This window comes from Ursus americanus, chromosome 2, assembly GCF_024610735.1.
Source record: "Ursus americanus isolate L20-20 chromosome 2, mUrsAme1.1.p, whole genome shotgun sequence".
NCBI classification, from domain to species: Eukaryota; Metazoa; Chordata; class Mammalia; order Carnivora; family Ursidae; genus Ursus; species Ursus americanus.
Window position 1 is genome coordinate 15,944,410 of NC_142128.1, and position 13,328 is coordinate 15,957,737.

General features: G+C 42.9%; 1 protein-coding gene across 2 annotated transcripts in view; it reads right to left on the reverse strand.

Moving 5' to 3' along the window:
• Nucleotides 1-9,051, reverse strand: part of ITGAD (integrin subunit alpha D) — a 36,214-nt gene extending 27,163 nt beyond the window's left edge. For both annotated transcript variants that reach the window (XM_045786084.2, XM_087868545.1), the window contains exons 1-5: nt 8,947-9,051; nt 2,968-3,073; nt 603-706; nt 403-473; nt 162-276 (exon numbers count right to left, since the gene is read on the reverse strand). In XM_045786084.2, coding sequence (XP_045642040.2) covers nt 162-276; nt 403-473; nt 603-706; nt 2,968-3,073; nt 8,947-8,977 — 427 coding nt within the window. In that variant the 5' untranslated portion in view covers nt 8,978-9,051. The remainder of the gene's footprint in view (nt 1-161; nt 277-402; nt 474-602; nt 707-2,967; nt 3,074-8,946) is intronic.
• Nucleotides 9,052-13,328: the final 4,277 nt, after the last annotated feature.

Sequence of the window (13,328 nt, forward strand, 5' to 3'; positions counted from 1 at the left end):
ACCCTGCCAAGCCAGATCGTGCTCCCAGACCCTCTTGGGTTTGCTGAGGCTGCTGGGAAGGGGCCAAGGGCCCAGGAAGCCAAGACCATGGTCTCATGCTCCGCCCACTTTTCAGTGCCAGCTCTTACTCACATGGAATCGCTGTCTCTATAGGGACCTACCTGGCCAGGCAGCAGGCACAGTCCCAATGGTCTGCAGCTGGGAGCCCAACAGGAGGCAGAAGCCTTCTGCATACATATTCTCCCCACAGGCTCTGTGCATGGTTGGGCCGCAGGCCTAAGGGCAGAGGCCTGTATGAGCAAGGGGACCCCCAGAGCTCTCCATACTCTTCTTGTCCAGCCCCAGCCTCCCCCAGCCCCTGCCCCTCCCCTTGTCACCCTCCTAGGACCCAGGGAAACTTACCAGCAGCGAGGAGCGATCGGTGGAGGCTGTCAGGGACAGGCCCAGGGACACGTTCACGGCCTCTGGGGGTGCTGAGAGGGCAGACACACAGGATCACGGACACACCCCCATTTGGGGGCAGAGTCAGGGCTGGAGACTAAGGAGGGGGCACTGCAGGAGAGGAGGATTGAGGGTCGCAATGCCTGGGTGGAGTCACTCACTGTGCAAGGGGATGGGTTGACATAGGCCAGTGGCAGCCACACAGTCGTACAACCGTCCTGTTTGGTTGACCGCCGCCACCTCCAGGGGGGCTCCCACCACGACTCTGAAGGCACAAGCATGACATACAGTTGCAGGAGGGGTAAGGGCACAGGACGCTGAGGGTGAGGAAGTATCGCTGTGTAATAGGAAGTGAGACTTTGAGAGCGAAGCTCTTGGCATTTGCCACTCATGAGGCTTCAAATAACAGGGCCTGATTTTACCCCACACGTGCCGAAGGACCGTGCTGGACTTTGTGTGTGTGTGTGTGTGTGTGTGTGTGTGTGTGTATACAGAAATAGATGTGTCTTTATATATACAAATGGTTTGAGTGTTCTTGTGTTTTTAGCATTCACCAAAAATAAAACTATTCAAAACAAAATAGCATTTCCCCACCATGGGCAAGTGCATTTTGTTTTTGGAGTGCCATTGTTCTGAGCCACCCGAGAAATAGATCACCTCAAGTTACAAGGAAAATCTGCTAAAGCCAGAAGTTATCAAGACAAATCGATGATTCTGTAATTAACTGGACAATTTAAATATAAATAATTTAAGTGGGACAATTTAAAGCAGCGGTATCAGAATCCACATCAAAATCTACAGTCATAGAAGTGCAACAAGTTTTGCAAAACTCTTTGAAAGGAGAGAATTTTTTAATCTTGCATAAAAAATTAGATCCACTGACAACCTCTGCACTCAGGTGAGATAGCCAGATGAATGTTTGTGTCTTTTAATTAATCAGACAAGCAAGCCTCGTTAAATTAGTATTTAAAGGCTCTTTCTAGAAAGCTATCCCTTTATGGAAAGCTGAAATCCCTGTGTGTCTACGAATTGTTGATAGAAAACTAAACAGATGATAGAGACACAGCAGTCTAGTACCTGCTGGCCGAAATGGGTGAACAAACGTTACATCTGTTTAAGATGGTCTGCTTGCTTTTCTGTACCCCACCATTCCTCACACGTAGACTTTTCAGTATTTGGGCTACGATTCAGCAGAAACCAGGAAAAACAATAACTTTGTAGCAATCAGAATGCCATCCAGTGTATATTATTTACTTCATTGGAAATACTGGTGAGCAATGGTCAACCAAACTTACGTATATAAACATATGTATATATATGTCTATGTATATAAACATATATGTATTTTTTAAATCGGGCCTGAGCACAAACTGACAGTGATGAAACTGGGGCAATGACTATTTTTGGATTTGTTGGGTTTTTCATCATTGGGAAGGGCCCAAGGGAACCCGGGGAGGGGGCTGACGATCTTCTCCACCTTTATCAGGCAGCAGTTACTGGTGATACACATAAGAAAAATTCATTGAGTTGGACCTTTCAAACTTTGTGCACTTCATTTTTTGAGCTCCATATTCAAAACAAACAAACAAAAAGCAAAACTCTGGCACCTGCCACTTGCCTCCATGTCCCAGCCTGCCAGCTGGATGAGGAGGAGGGATGGACGTGCATGGAGAACTCAGCGACCTCAACATGCTACTTCTTGGCCAGCTGAATCTTTTGCATTCTCAGGCTCATTGCCAATGCCACCTCCTCTGTGAAGCCTTCGTGGAATTCCCTCCTGGGTTTGATCTCTCCCTTCCTATGCCTTCCAAACTTTGGTTATGCTTGCATCACATGGTAACTTCAACATTTGGGTCCCTGTCGCTGGGACCTGAGAATGGAAGCTTCTGGAGGCAGGGCGGGGTACATAATTTGCCGGTCCCAGAGTGAAATAAAAATGTGGGACCTCTTGTTCATGGAAAAAAGGTTTTTTCCTTTTTTTTTCTTTTTCTTTTTTTTTTTTTTCCAGTCCTCCTTCCTACCTGTCCTGGTAGTGCAAACCCTCATAGGACTGGGAGAACCCTGTGTCTCAGCCAGCCCTGACCTTGCTCAGCTCGTGCCACGGGCTGAGGGTGGCAGCTGAGAAACATCCCCCAGAGGCTGGGCTGCATGTGAGCCAAGGCTCCAAGCCCCCAGCACATCTCCACTGTCCCATCAATTTTACTTACAATACACAAATGCTAAGATTAAATTACTCATCGTTTCAAGAGGAAGGCTGCAAAACATCACTCCAAGTGCAAGGGTGACTGTACTGGTCACAGAAGGACAGATGCAAGACCTCCGTCCTGAAGCACTGTCTTGTCCAGAGTTTGTAGTCCCTCCTGGGATTGTGAATAGTTGGTAGTAGCGGTGTCAGGGGCCTCGGAGGAGTGAGGGACAGGCTTCTTGCCCATGCTGCCCTTCCTCCAGGACACCCCCTGAGCATGCCATGGTCAGCCATTTGCCTGCAGAGTGAAGGGATAGAGGTGGGGGATGGGCACGGCCTACCTAGATCTGCCGAATTGGGCCACGCTCTGTCCAAAGCTAGCTCCATCCTCTTGAAAGACCATGGGCTCTTCCACATCCAGGTTGAATCCATGATAAGAAGCCAGGACTGAGGAATATGGAGAGGGAGGCGGGGGTAGGAGTAACAGTCAGAAAAGCTTCATCTCCTCTGGACCCCTGACTTCTTGGGATCTTGATCCCAGCCCAGCTCATGCACCCAGGAGAAGGGTGTTCTCTTTTTCTTTTGTTTCCTGATTTGCCATCTATGTGATTTCTGTCTCTCTCTCTCTCTCTCCCTCAGAAATAATCAAACCACTACAAAGAGCGACGGTCCAGAAAAATGTCCCCTCAAGGACATTTCAAAGGATATCCACAATCTGAAATTGAGCCTGTCGCCCCCTGGTCTCTTGGATCATGCATGTCCCCTAACGAGGCCTTCCATGAGTGAAAGAGGCATGATTGATAATTACTTCAGATAGGGAGGCAAGATGGAAGAAGAGTAGGGGACCCTGTTTCCACTGGTCCCCTGAATTTAGCTGGATATCTACCAAACCATTTTGAACACCCACAGAATCAGCCTGAGGTGTAAGAATATATATCTGGATCTCTACAATCAGGAAAATGACTGCTTTTTGCAAGGTAGGGTGTGCGGAGTTGTGAATCCGAGAGAAGATATAGGAAGATAAACAGAAGGGGGAGGGAGCCTCCATAAGCCGGCTCCTTGAAAGTCATGTAACACCCCAAATCGGAACCCTTAAAAATCTGCTCTAGTGAGAGACATCCCTCTCTGCAAAGGGCTCTGGAAATGAAAAGGCAGAATTCTATGTAGGTCATTATGGTCTCAGGATCCGAGGAGTCACAGAGCAAACAGGAGTGCCTGAACCGGCAGAGTGCCCGAGCAGTGGAGCCGAGAAGCAGGATATAGTCAGCGAGCCCAGGAGGCGACTCTCAGCTCAGGTCGCCATGAACCATGAGCCAAGATGGTCAGTAATTGCTCTTTTCCTGAGCAGCCTGAAAAGAACTGGAACCCGCACCTGAGACTGGAAAAAACTCACAGGACGATAGCAGCCCAGAAAGGATGTTAGGGCAGCACCTAGACATGATCCTGGAGCTTTGGGTGTGCGGGCATGAGCCTGCCACCACTCAGGGTTTTAGCGTCACAAAGGTCAGTGGCATTGCCAGGCCCCTGGGACTACCTCTGAGAGAGTTGCTGTGGTCACACACCACAGGAGCCTGCAGTGTTGGGCGCACACGGAAGTGGACACTGTTTGTCCCGGAGGGTTTATTAAAGAGGGCAGACTGTGATCTTTCTGCTCTGGCCAGAGGTTTGGGCACCGCCATTTTTGCTCTGATCCTCTGAAGAGGTGCAGAAAGCCTCCAGGGAACAAAAGTCACACAGAGGACCAGTTTGCCCTGAGCCCATCCCCCTGATGGGGGTTGGGACAACTCCACCCAGGCAGGGAAACCTGAGAAACAGAAGGGCAGGCCCCTGCCCCAGAAGACAGTCTGGAAGAACAGATGGAGGACAAGCCTATGGATCCCACAAGAGTAAAATTGGAACACCAGGGGAAAAGAGTATATTGAACTCCAGGTGTTGCCTCACAACTCATTTACTTTTCAGATAAAATTCTCCTTTTCCTTTTTTTCTTTTTCTCTTTTTTTTCTTTATATCTTCTTCCCATTTCACCTAGATGCTTATTATACCAACTTATATTTCATAGTCATATATATATATATAAAGTATATAAAGTATATATAAAGTATATATATATAAAGTATATAAAGTATATATAAAGTATATATATATAAAGTATATATATATATAAAGTATATATATATATATATAAAGTATATATATATTATATATATATATATATATATACACACACTTTCCTTGCAATTTTGGGATGTAGTGTCTTCTAACACACAGACCAAAATTCACCCAGGGACAGGTGGATATCACCCTGATTTGTCCACACTGCAAGATTATAGTCTCTCTTCCCCTCCCCCCTTTTTAAAATTTTATCTTCGTGTTTCATTTTGACTTTTTTGTTTTTCTGTGGTGGCTTGCAACCACTCCAGATTTTTCTAGGGTGCATCTTGCTTGGGGCATGGTTGATATTTTCGACCTGTTCATTCGCCCATCCATTATTCTCTGGACAGAATGACAACAAGGAGGAACTCACACCAAAAAAAAAAGAACCAGAGGCAGTGTTCTCTGCCACAGGGCTAATCGATATGGATATAAGTAAGATGTCAGAGATAGAATTAAGGATAGCAATCATAAAGTCAATGGCTAGGCTTGACAGAAGCATAAGTGACAATATAGAATCTCTAAGGGCAGAAATGAGATCTAATCAGGCCAAACTTAAAAATGCTATGAATAAGATGCAGTCTAAACTGGATACTCTAACAGCTAGGGTCAATGAGGCAGAAGAAAGAATAAGTGATCTAGAAGATAAACTGATGGAAAGGAAGGAAGTTGAGGAAAACAGAGATAGACAACTAATAGCCCATGAAAAAAGGCGTGGAGAATTTAATGATGCCCTGAAACGTTCCAGTGTCAGAATTATTGGGATCCAGAGGGATAGAGAGAGGACTAGAAGGCATATTTGAGCAAATCATAGCTGAGAACTTCCCTAATCTGGGAAGGAAACAAGCATTCGTGTCTAAGAGGCAGAGAGGACACCTCCCAAAATCAATAAAAATAGATTAACACCTTGACATGCAGTAGTGAAGGTTGCAAATCTTACAGCAAAAGCAACAATCCTGAGAGTCGTTAGGGAGAGGAGGTTCCTTACATATGGAGGGAGGAACATCAGAATAACATCAGACTTCTGCACAGAAACCTGGAAAGCCAGAAAGGGCTGGCAAGATATATTCGGGGTACTAAATGAGAAGAACATGCAGCCAAGAATACTTCACCCAGCAAGGCTGTCATTCAGAATGGAAGGGGAGATCAAGAGCTTCCAGGACAGACAGAAACTGAAAGACTATGTGACCACCAAGCCAGCCCTGCAAGAAATATTAAGGGGGATTCTGTAAGTGAAGAGAGACTCCCAGAGTCACATATACCAGAAAGAAACAGAAAATCTACAGAAACAGGCACTTTACAGGCAATACAATAGCACTAAATTCATATCTTTCAATAGTTACTCTGAATGTAAATGGACTGAATGTTCCCATCAAAAGACACAGAATTTGAGATTGGATAGTAAAAAAAAGCAGGACCCATCAATATGCTGTCTACAAGAGACTCATTTTGAACCTAAAAACCTCCAGATTGAAAGCAAGGGAACGGAGAACAATTTTCCACACCAATGGACCTCAAAATAAAGCTGGGGTAGCAATCCTGATATCAGACAACTTAGATTTTAAACCAATGACCATAGTAAAAGATATAGAGGGACACTATATCATAGTTAAAGGGTCCATCCAACAAGAAGATCTAACTATTGTAAATATCTAGACCCCCAACATGGGAAAGGCCAATTATATAAACCAATTAATAACTACAATAAAGAAACATATTGATAATGATACATTAATAGTAGGAAATGTTGACACTCCTCACAGCAAAGGACAGATCATCTACGTAGAAGATCAACAAAGAAACAAGAACTTTGAATGACACGTTGGACCAAATGGACTTCATAGATACATACAGAACATTCCATCCTAAAACAACAGAATACTCATTCTTCTCGAGTGCACATGGAACTGTCTCCAGAATAGACCACATACTGGGTCCCAAATCAGGTCTCAACTGATACCAAAAGATTGAGATTATCCCCTGCCTATGTTCAGACCACAATGCTGTGAAACTGGAACTCCATCACAGGAAGAAATTTGGAAGGAACTCAAACACTTGGAAGTTAAAGAGCACCCTACTAAAGAATGGATGGGTCAACCAGGAAATTAAAGAAGGACTTAAACAATTCATTGAAACTAATGAGAATGAAAACACATTAGTCCAAAACCTATGGGATTTTGCAAAGGCGGTCCTAAGAGGATGTACATAGCCATCCAAGCCTCTCTCAAAACAGTAGAAAAAAATTAGAAAAATCCCAAATGCGTAAGCTAACCTTACACCAAAAGGACCTGGAGAGGAAACAGCAAATAAACCTAAGACAAGCAAGAGGAGAGAAATAATAAAGATTAGAGCAGAAATCGATGAAATATAAACCAGAAAAACAGTAGAACAGATGAAAAAAACCTAGAATCTGGCTTTTTAAAAGAATTAATAAGATCAATAAACCACTGGCCAGACTTATCCAAAAGAAAAGGGAAAGGACCAAAATTAATAAAATCATAAATGAAAGAGAAGAGATCACGACTAATACAAGGAAATAGAAACAATTATTAGAAATTATTACCAGCAACTATATGCCAATAAATTAAGCAACCTGCAAGAAATGGATGCATTCCTAGAATCTTATAAACTACCAAGACCTTACTGAAACAGGAAGAAATAGACAATCTGAACAGACCAATAACCAGCAAGGAAATTGAAGCAGTAATCAAAAATCTCCCAAAAAACAAAAGTCCAGGGCCAGATGGCTTCCCAGGGGAATTCTGCCAAACATTTAAAGAAGAAATCATACCTATTCTACTGAAGCTGTTTCAAAAAAATAGAAACAGAAGGAAAACTTCCAAATTCATTCTATGAGGCCAGCATTACCCTGATCCCAAAATCAGGCAAAGACCCCACCAAAAAGGAGAATTGCAGACCTATATCCCTGATGAACATTGATGCCAAAAAACTCACCAAGATCCTTGCCAACAGTATCCAACAGTATATTAAAAGGATTATTCCCCATGACCAGGTGGGATTTATTCCTGGGATGCAAGGGTGGTTAAACATTCACAAATCAATCAATGTGATAGATCGCATTAATAAAAGAAGAGACAAGAAACATCTGATCCTGTCAATTGATGCAGGAAAAGCATTTGACAAAATACAGCAACCTTTCTTGATTAAACCTCTTCAAAGTATAGGAATAGAGGGAACATACCTCAACATCATAAAAGCCATCTAAGTGAATATTATTCTCAATGGGGAAAAACTGAGAACTTTTCCCTTATGGTAAGGACAGGGATATTCACTCTCATCACTATTAGTACTAGAAGTCCTGGCCTCAGAAATCAGACAACAAAAAGAAATAAAAGGCATTCAATTTAGCAAAGAAAAGGTCAAACTCTCTACATCTTCCTTTCAAAGAATGATCTGTGTCTGAGTCTGAAAACAGACTCTACGACCTGACAAGTAGGAGGGTGACAAGTGTCTCAGACTCAAATGCCTCAGAGGCCAGACAGGTGACATCAGTGAGTGATGTGGATAGGTGTGAGCACCAGGGAATTATGGGCACTTACAGGTTGGGCTCTTTTAAAGGAAGTAGCCGTTACCAAGCTCTAGTGTTCAGAGCTCCGGACAGTCCCATTTCTCAAGAGAAGCTGACAATCTGGACTTTGTGTTCAATCTGATTTTTAACTGACATTCAAATGATTTCAAATGACACACGAATGTGGTCCTGATACAGTTTTTGATTTCAGACTATTCTCTTGGCAGCAGGACAGTGTACCTGAAATCAAGACTTGAGGGACATGGGGGACCAAAGAGGTGATATCCAATATCCCCCCCCCCCCCCAGTGACTCCTATGGCCTTCCCCCTGGGGCCCTGGGGCAGACTCCTGTCCCCCATACCACACACACCAGAACCCCCACAGGAGGAATCGTGGAGAGGGAGCTCATCCTCCACCCAAGCATAGCCTACAAGTCCATCTTCTCTCATCTTTGCTCAGGTCATGACCGTCCCTTGATTCCAGGCCATTCCTCCTTCCACACAAGCTCTGGACACTAGGGCCCTCCCCTGTCCTCAGCTCCTCCAGAGAGCTCTATGAGCTAACCACCAGCCCCAGCCTACCCTACCAGACAGAGATGGCTCCACCAGGCTTCTCCCAACCCTGAGGGTCTCCACTCACCGCCCAGGAGAAGCAGAATTCCAAAAGCCATCACTGAGCAAGCATTGGAGAAGTGAAGAGAGGAGCAGTAGAGCACTGAAGGGCACGCAGTGCCCTGGGGGAGAGTTAAAATACTGACTCAGGGCCTTGAAGTAACAGAAGGAGGAGCACAGTCAGGAAGTTCTTGGTTAATCATAGAACAGAGGCAGGGGCAGGAGGCCAAAGATGCCGTTGGGGAAAATCCCCTATACTCTCCCACCACCACCACCTCTGTAGATCTGGCTTCCTTCTCCAGGGCCTGCCTTTCCCAGAAGACCACCCTCCCCCAGTCCTTGAGACCCAGTTGGTACCCAGGGCGACCCGGGACCCCTCTGGGGCCTCAGAAACCAGCTGCATAGAAGTGGAAGGGGTGAAACAGAGGGCGGCAGAGGCCCCACTGCATGAATATGAGCCTGGAGAGAGGCAGACCTCCACCTCAGATAGCAGTGTTGGGGGGCAGGGGTAGCATAAGTGAGGTGTTGTTTAAAAAAGCAGATGCCATCAAGAGATATATGGATACCCACCAACAGCGGACCACAGGGGGAGAGGAGGGAAAACTGAATGGGGGAAAATCAGAGAAGAAAACAAACCATGAAGACTCTGGAATCTGGGAACCAAACTGAGGGTTACAGAAGGGAGGGGTTGGGAGATGGGGTTACCGGCTGATGGGTATTAAGGAAGGAAGCCATGTGTGGTGATGAGCACTGGGTGTTATACATAACTAATGAATCATTGAACACTACATAAAAACTAATGATGTATTATATGTTGGCTAATTGAACATAATAAAAAAAATAATAAAGTACATGGTTTTTCTACCCAATCCATTTTTTCACAAAGAGAGAGATAAATGGATAATCAAATGGGCAAAAAGGCTTAGTAGTCATACAATAGGCTGACTAGTCAGTGATAAAAGAGAACAGACTACGGATATACGTAACAACAGGGATGAATCTCAACTTTGTCATAAGGAAGTGAAGTCAGACACCAGGCTGCGTAAGGCAGGGCTCCTCTCATACAAATAGGCAAAACTAATCTATGAGGATAGAAATAGGACAGTGAGTGCCTCAGATGAGGTGGGGAGGGAACTTCTAACACTTGCAAATTTAACATTCAACCCTTGATATTTTACTATTTAATTATTTACTATTTTAACATTCGTTAAATGGGAGAATTTTTGCATCCATGTTCATCAGGGATATTGGCCTTTTTTGGTAATTCTCTTTTGGTGGGGTCTTTGTCTTGTTTTGGGTTCAAGGTAATGCTGGCCTCATCGAATGAGTTTGGAAGTTTGCCTTCCTTTTCTATTTTTTGGAACACTTTGGGAAGAAGAGGTGTTAATTCTTCTTTAAATATTTGGTAAAATTCCCCTGGGAAGCCATGTGGCCCTGGACTTTACTTTGTTCGGATATTTTTGAATACAGATTTGATTCTTTTCCTGGTTATGGGTCTGTACAAATTTTCTTCTTTTTTTTTAAATAGTCAAATACTTTAATAGACTTTTCATCAACAAATATACCAATAAGCAGCGCATGACAGGGTGCTCAACATCATCAGTCACCGGAAAAATGCAAATCAAAATCATAATCAAAATGCAAATCATGACTCACTTACTAAAATGGTTATAAGTAAAAAACAGATAATGTCAAATGTTTGGGAAGGAAGTTGAGAAACTGGACCTTCATACATTACTGTTGGGAATGCAAAATGAGAGAGCCACCTTGTTTTGGGTTTTTATTTTAATTTTTTATAATTATGTTATGTTAGTCACCATACAGTACATCATTAGTTTTTGATGTAATGTTCCATGATTCCTCATTTGCGTATAACACCCAGTGCTCTGTGCAATATGTGCCCTCATTAATACCCATCACCGGGCTAACCCATCCCCCCACCCCTTCCCCTCTAAAACCCTCAATTTGTTGCCCAGAGTCTATAATCTCTCATGCTTTGTTTCCCCTTCTGAATTCCTCCCTTCAGTTTTCCCTTCCTTCTCCTAATGTCCTCCATGCTATTCCTTATGTTCCACAAATAAATGAAACCATATGATAATTGTCTTTCTCTGCTTGACTTATTTCACTTAGCATAATGTCCTCCAGTTCCATCCATGTTGATACAAATGGTGGGTAATCATCCTTTCTGATGGCTGAGTAATATTCCATCGTACATATGGACCAAATCTTTATCCATTTGTCCATTGAAGGGTATCTTGGCTCCTTCCACAGTTTGGTTATTGTGGACATTGCTGCTGTGAACACTGGGGTGCGTGTGGCCCTCCTTTGCACTACAAGTGTATCTTTGGGGTAAATACCCAGTAGTGCAATTGCTGGATCATAAGGTACCTCTATTTTTAAATTTTGAGGAGCTTCCACACTGTTTTCCAGAGTGGCTGTACGAGCTTGCATTCCTACCAACAGTGTAAGAGGGTTACCCTTTCTCCACAACCTCTCCAACCTTTGTTCTTTTTTGCCTTGTCAATTTTTTGCCATTCTAACTGGTGTAAGTTGGTATCTCAATGTGGTTTTGATTTGAATTTCCCTGATTGATAATGATGTTGAACATTTCTTCATTTGTCTGTTAGCCATTCGTATGTCTTCTTTGGAAAAGTGTCTGTTCATGTGTTCTGCCCATTTTTTTACTTGATTATTTGTTTTTTGGGTGTTGAGTCTGAGACGTTCTTTATAGATCTTGGATACCAGCCCTTTATCTGATAAGACATTTGCAAATATCTTCTCCCATTCTGTGGGTTGCATCTTAGTTTTGTTGACTGTTTCCTTTGCTGTTCAGAAGCTTTTTATCTTGATGAAGTCCCAAAACTTCGTTTTTGCTTTTGTTTTCCTTGCCTTTGGAGACATGTCTTGAAAGAAGTTGCTGTGGCCGATGTCGAAGAGGTCACTGCCTATGTTCTTCTCTATGATTTTGATGGATTCCTGTCTCACATTGGGGTCTTTCATCCAGTTTGAGTTTATCTTTGTGTATGGTGTAAGAGAATGGTCGAGTTCATTCTTCTGTATGTAGCTTTCCAATTTTCCCAGCACCATTTATTGAAGAGATTGTCTTTTTTCTGTGGGATGTTTTTTCCTGCTTTGTCGAAGATTAGTTGACCATAGAGCTGAAAGTCCATTTCTGGGCTCTCTGTTCTGTTCCATTGATCTATGTGTCTGTTTTTGTGCCAGTACCATGCTGTCTTGGTGATCACAGCTTTGTAATATAGCTTGAATTCAGGCAACATGATGCCCCCAGCTTTATTTTTCATTTTCAACATTTCCTTGGTGATTCAGGGTCTTTTCTGGCCTCCATAGGAGTTTTAGGATTGTTTGTTTCAGCACATTGAAAAATGGCGTTGGTATTTTGATAGGGATGACATGGAACATATAGATTGCTCTGGGCAGCATAGACATTTTAATGATGTTTATTCTTCCAATCCATGAGCATGGAATGTTTTTCCATCTTTTTGTGTCTTCCTCAATTTCTTTCATAAGTGTTCTGTAGTTTCTAGAATATAGATCCTGTTCTTCTTTGGTTAGGTTTATTCCAAGGTATCTTATGGTTTTTCATGCTATTGTAAATGGAATTGATTCCCTAATTTCTCTTTCTACATTGTTTGTGTATAGAAGAGCAACTGATTTCTGTGCATTGATTATTGTATCCTGCCACTTTGCTGAATTGCTGTATGAGTTCTAGTAATTTGCAGGTGGAGTCTTGGGTTTTCTACATAAGGTATCATGTCATCTGCGAAGAGAGAAGGTTTAACTTCTTTTCCAATTTGAATGCCTTTTATTTCTTTTTCTTGTCAAATTGCTATTTCTAGGACTTCTAGTACTATGTTGAACAATACTGCTGAGAAAGGGCATCCTTGTCATGTTCCAGAATTTAAGGGAAAAGCTCTCAGCTTTTCCCCATTGAGAATATTTGCTGTGGGCTTTTCATAGATTGTTTTCGTGAAATTGAGGAATGTACCCTCTATCCCTGCACTCTGAGGAGTTTTAATCAGGAAAGGATGCTGTATTTTGTCAAATGCTTTTTCTGCATCAATTCAGAGGCTCATATGGTTCTTGTCTCTTCTCTTATTAATGTGTTCTTTCACACTGATTGATTTACGAATGTAGAACCACCTTGCATGCCAGGAATAAATCCCTCCTGGTCGTGATGGATAATCCTTTTAATGTACTGTTGGTTCCTATTAGTTAAGATCTTGTTAAGAATTTTGGTATCCATGTTCATCAGGGATATTGGTCTGTAATTCTTTTTGATGGGATCTTTGCCTGGTTTGGGAACAAGGTAATGCTGGCCTTATAGAATGAGTTTGGAAGTTTTCCTTTTGTTTCTATTTTTTGAAACAACTTCAGGAGAATGGGTATTAT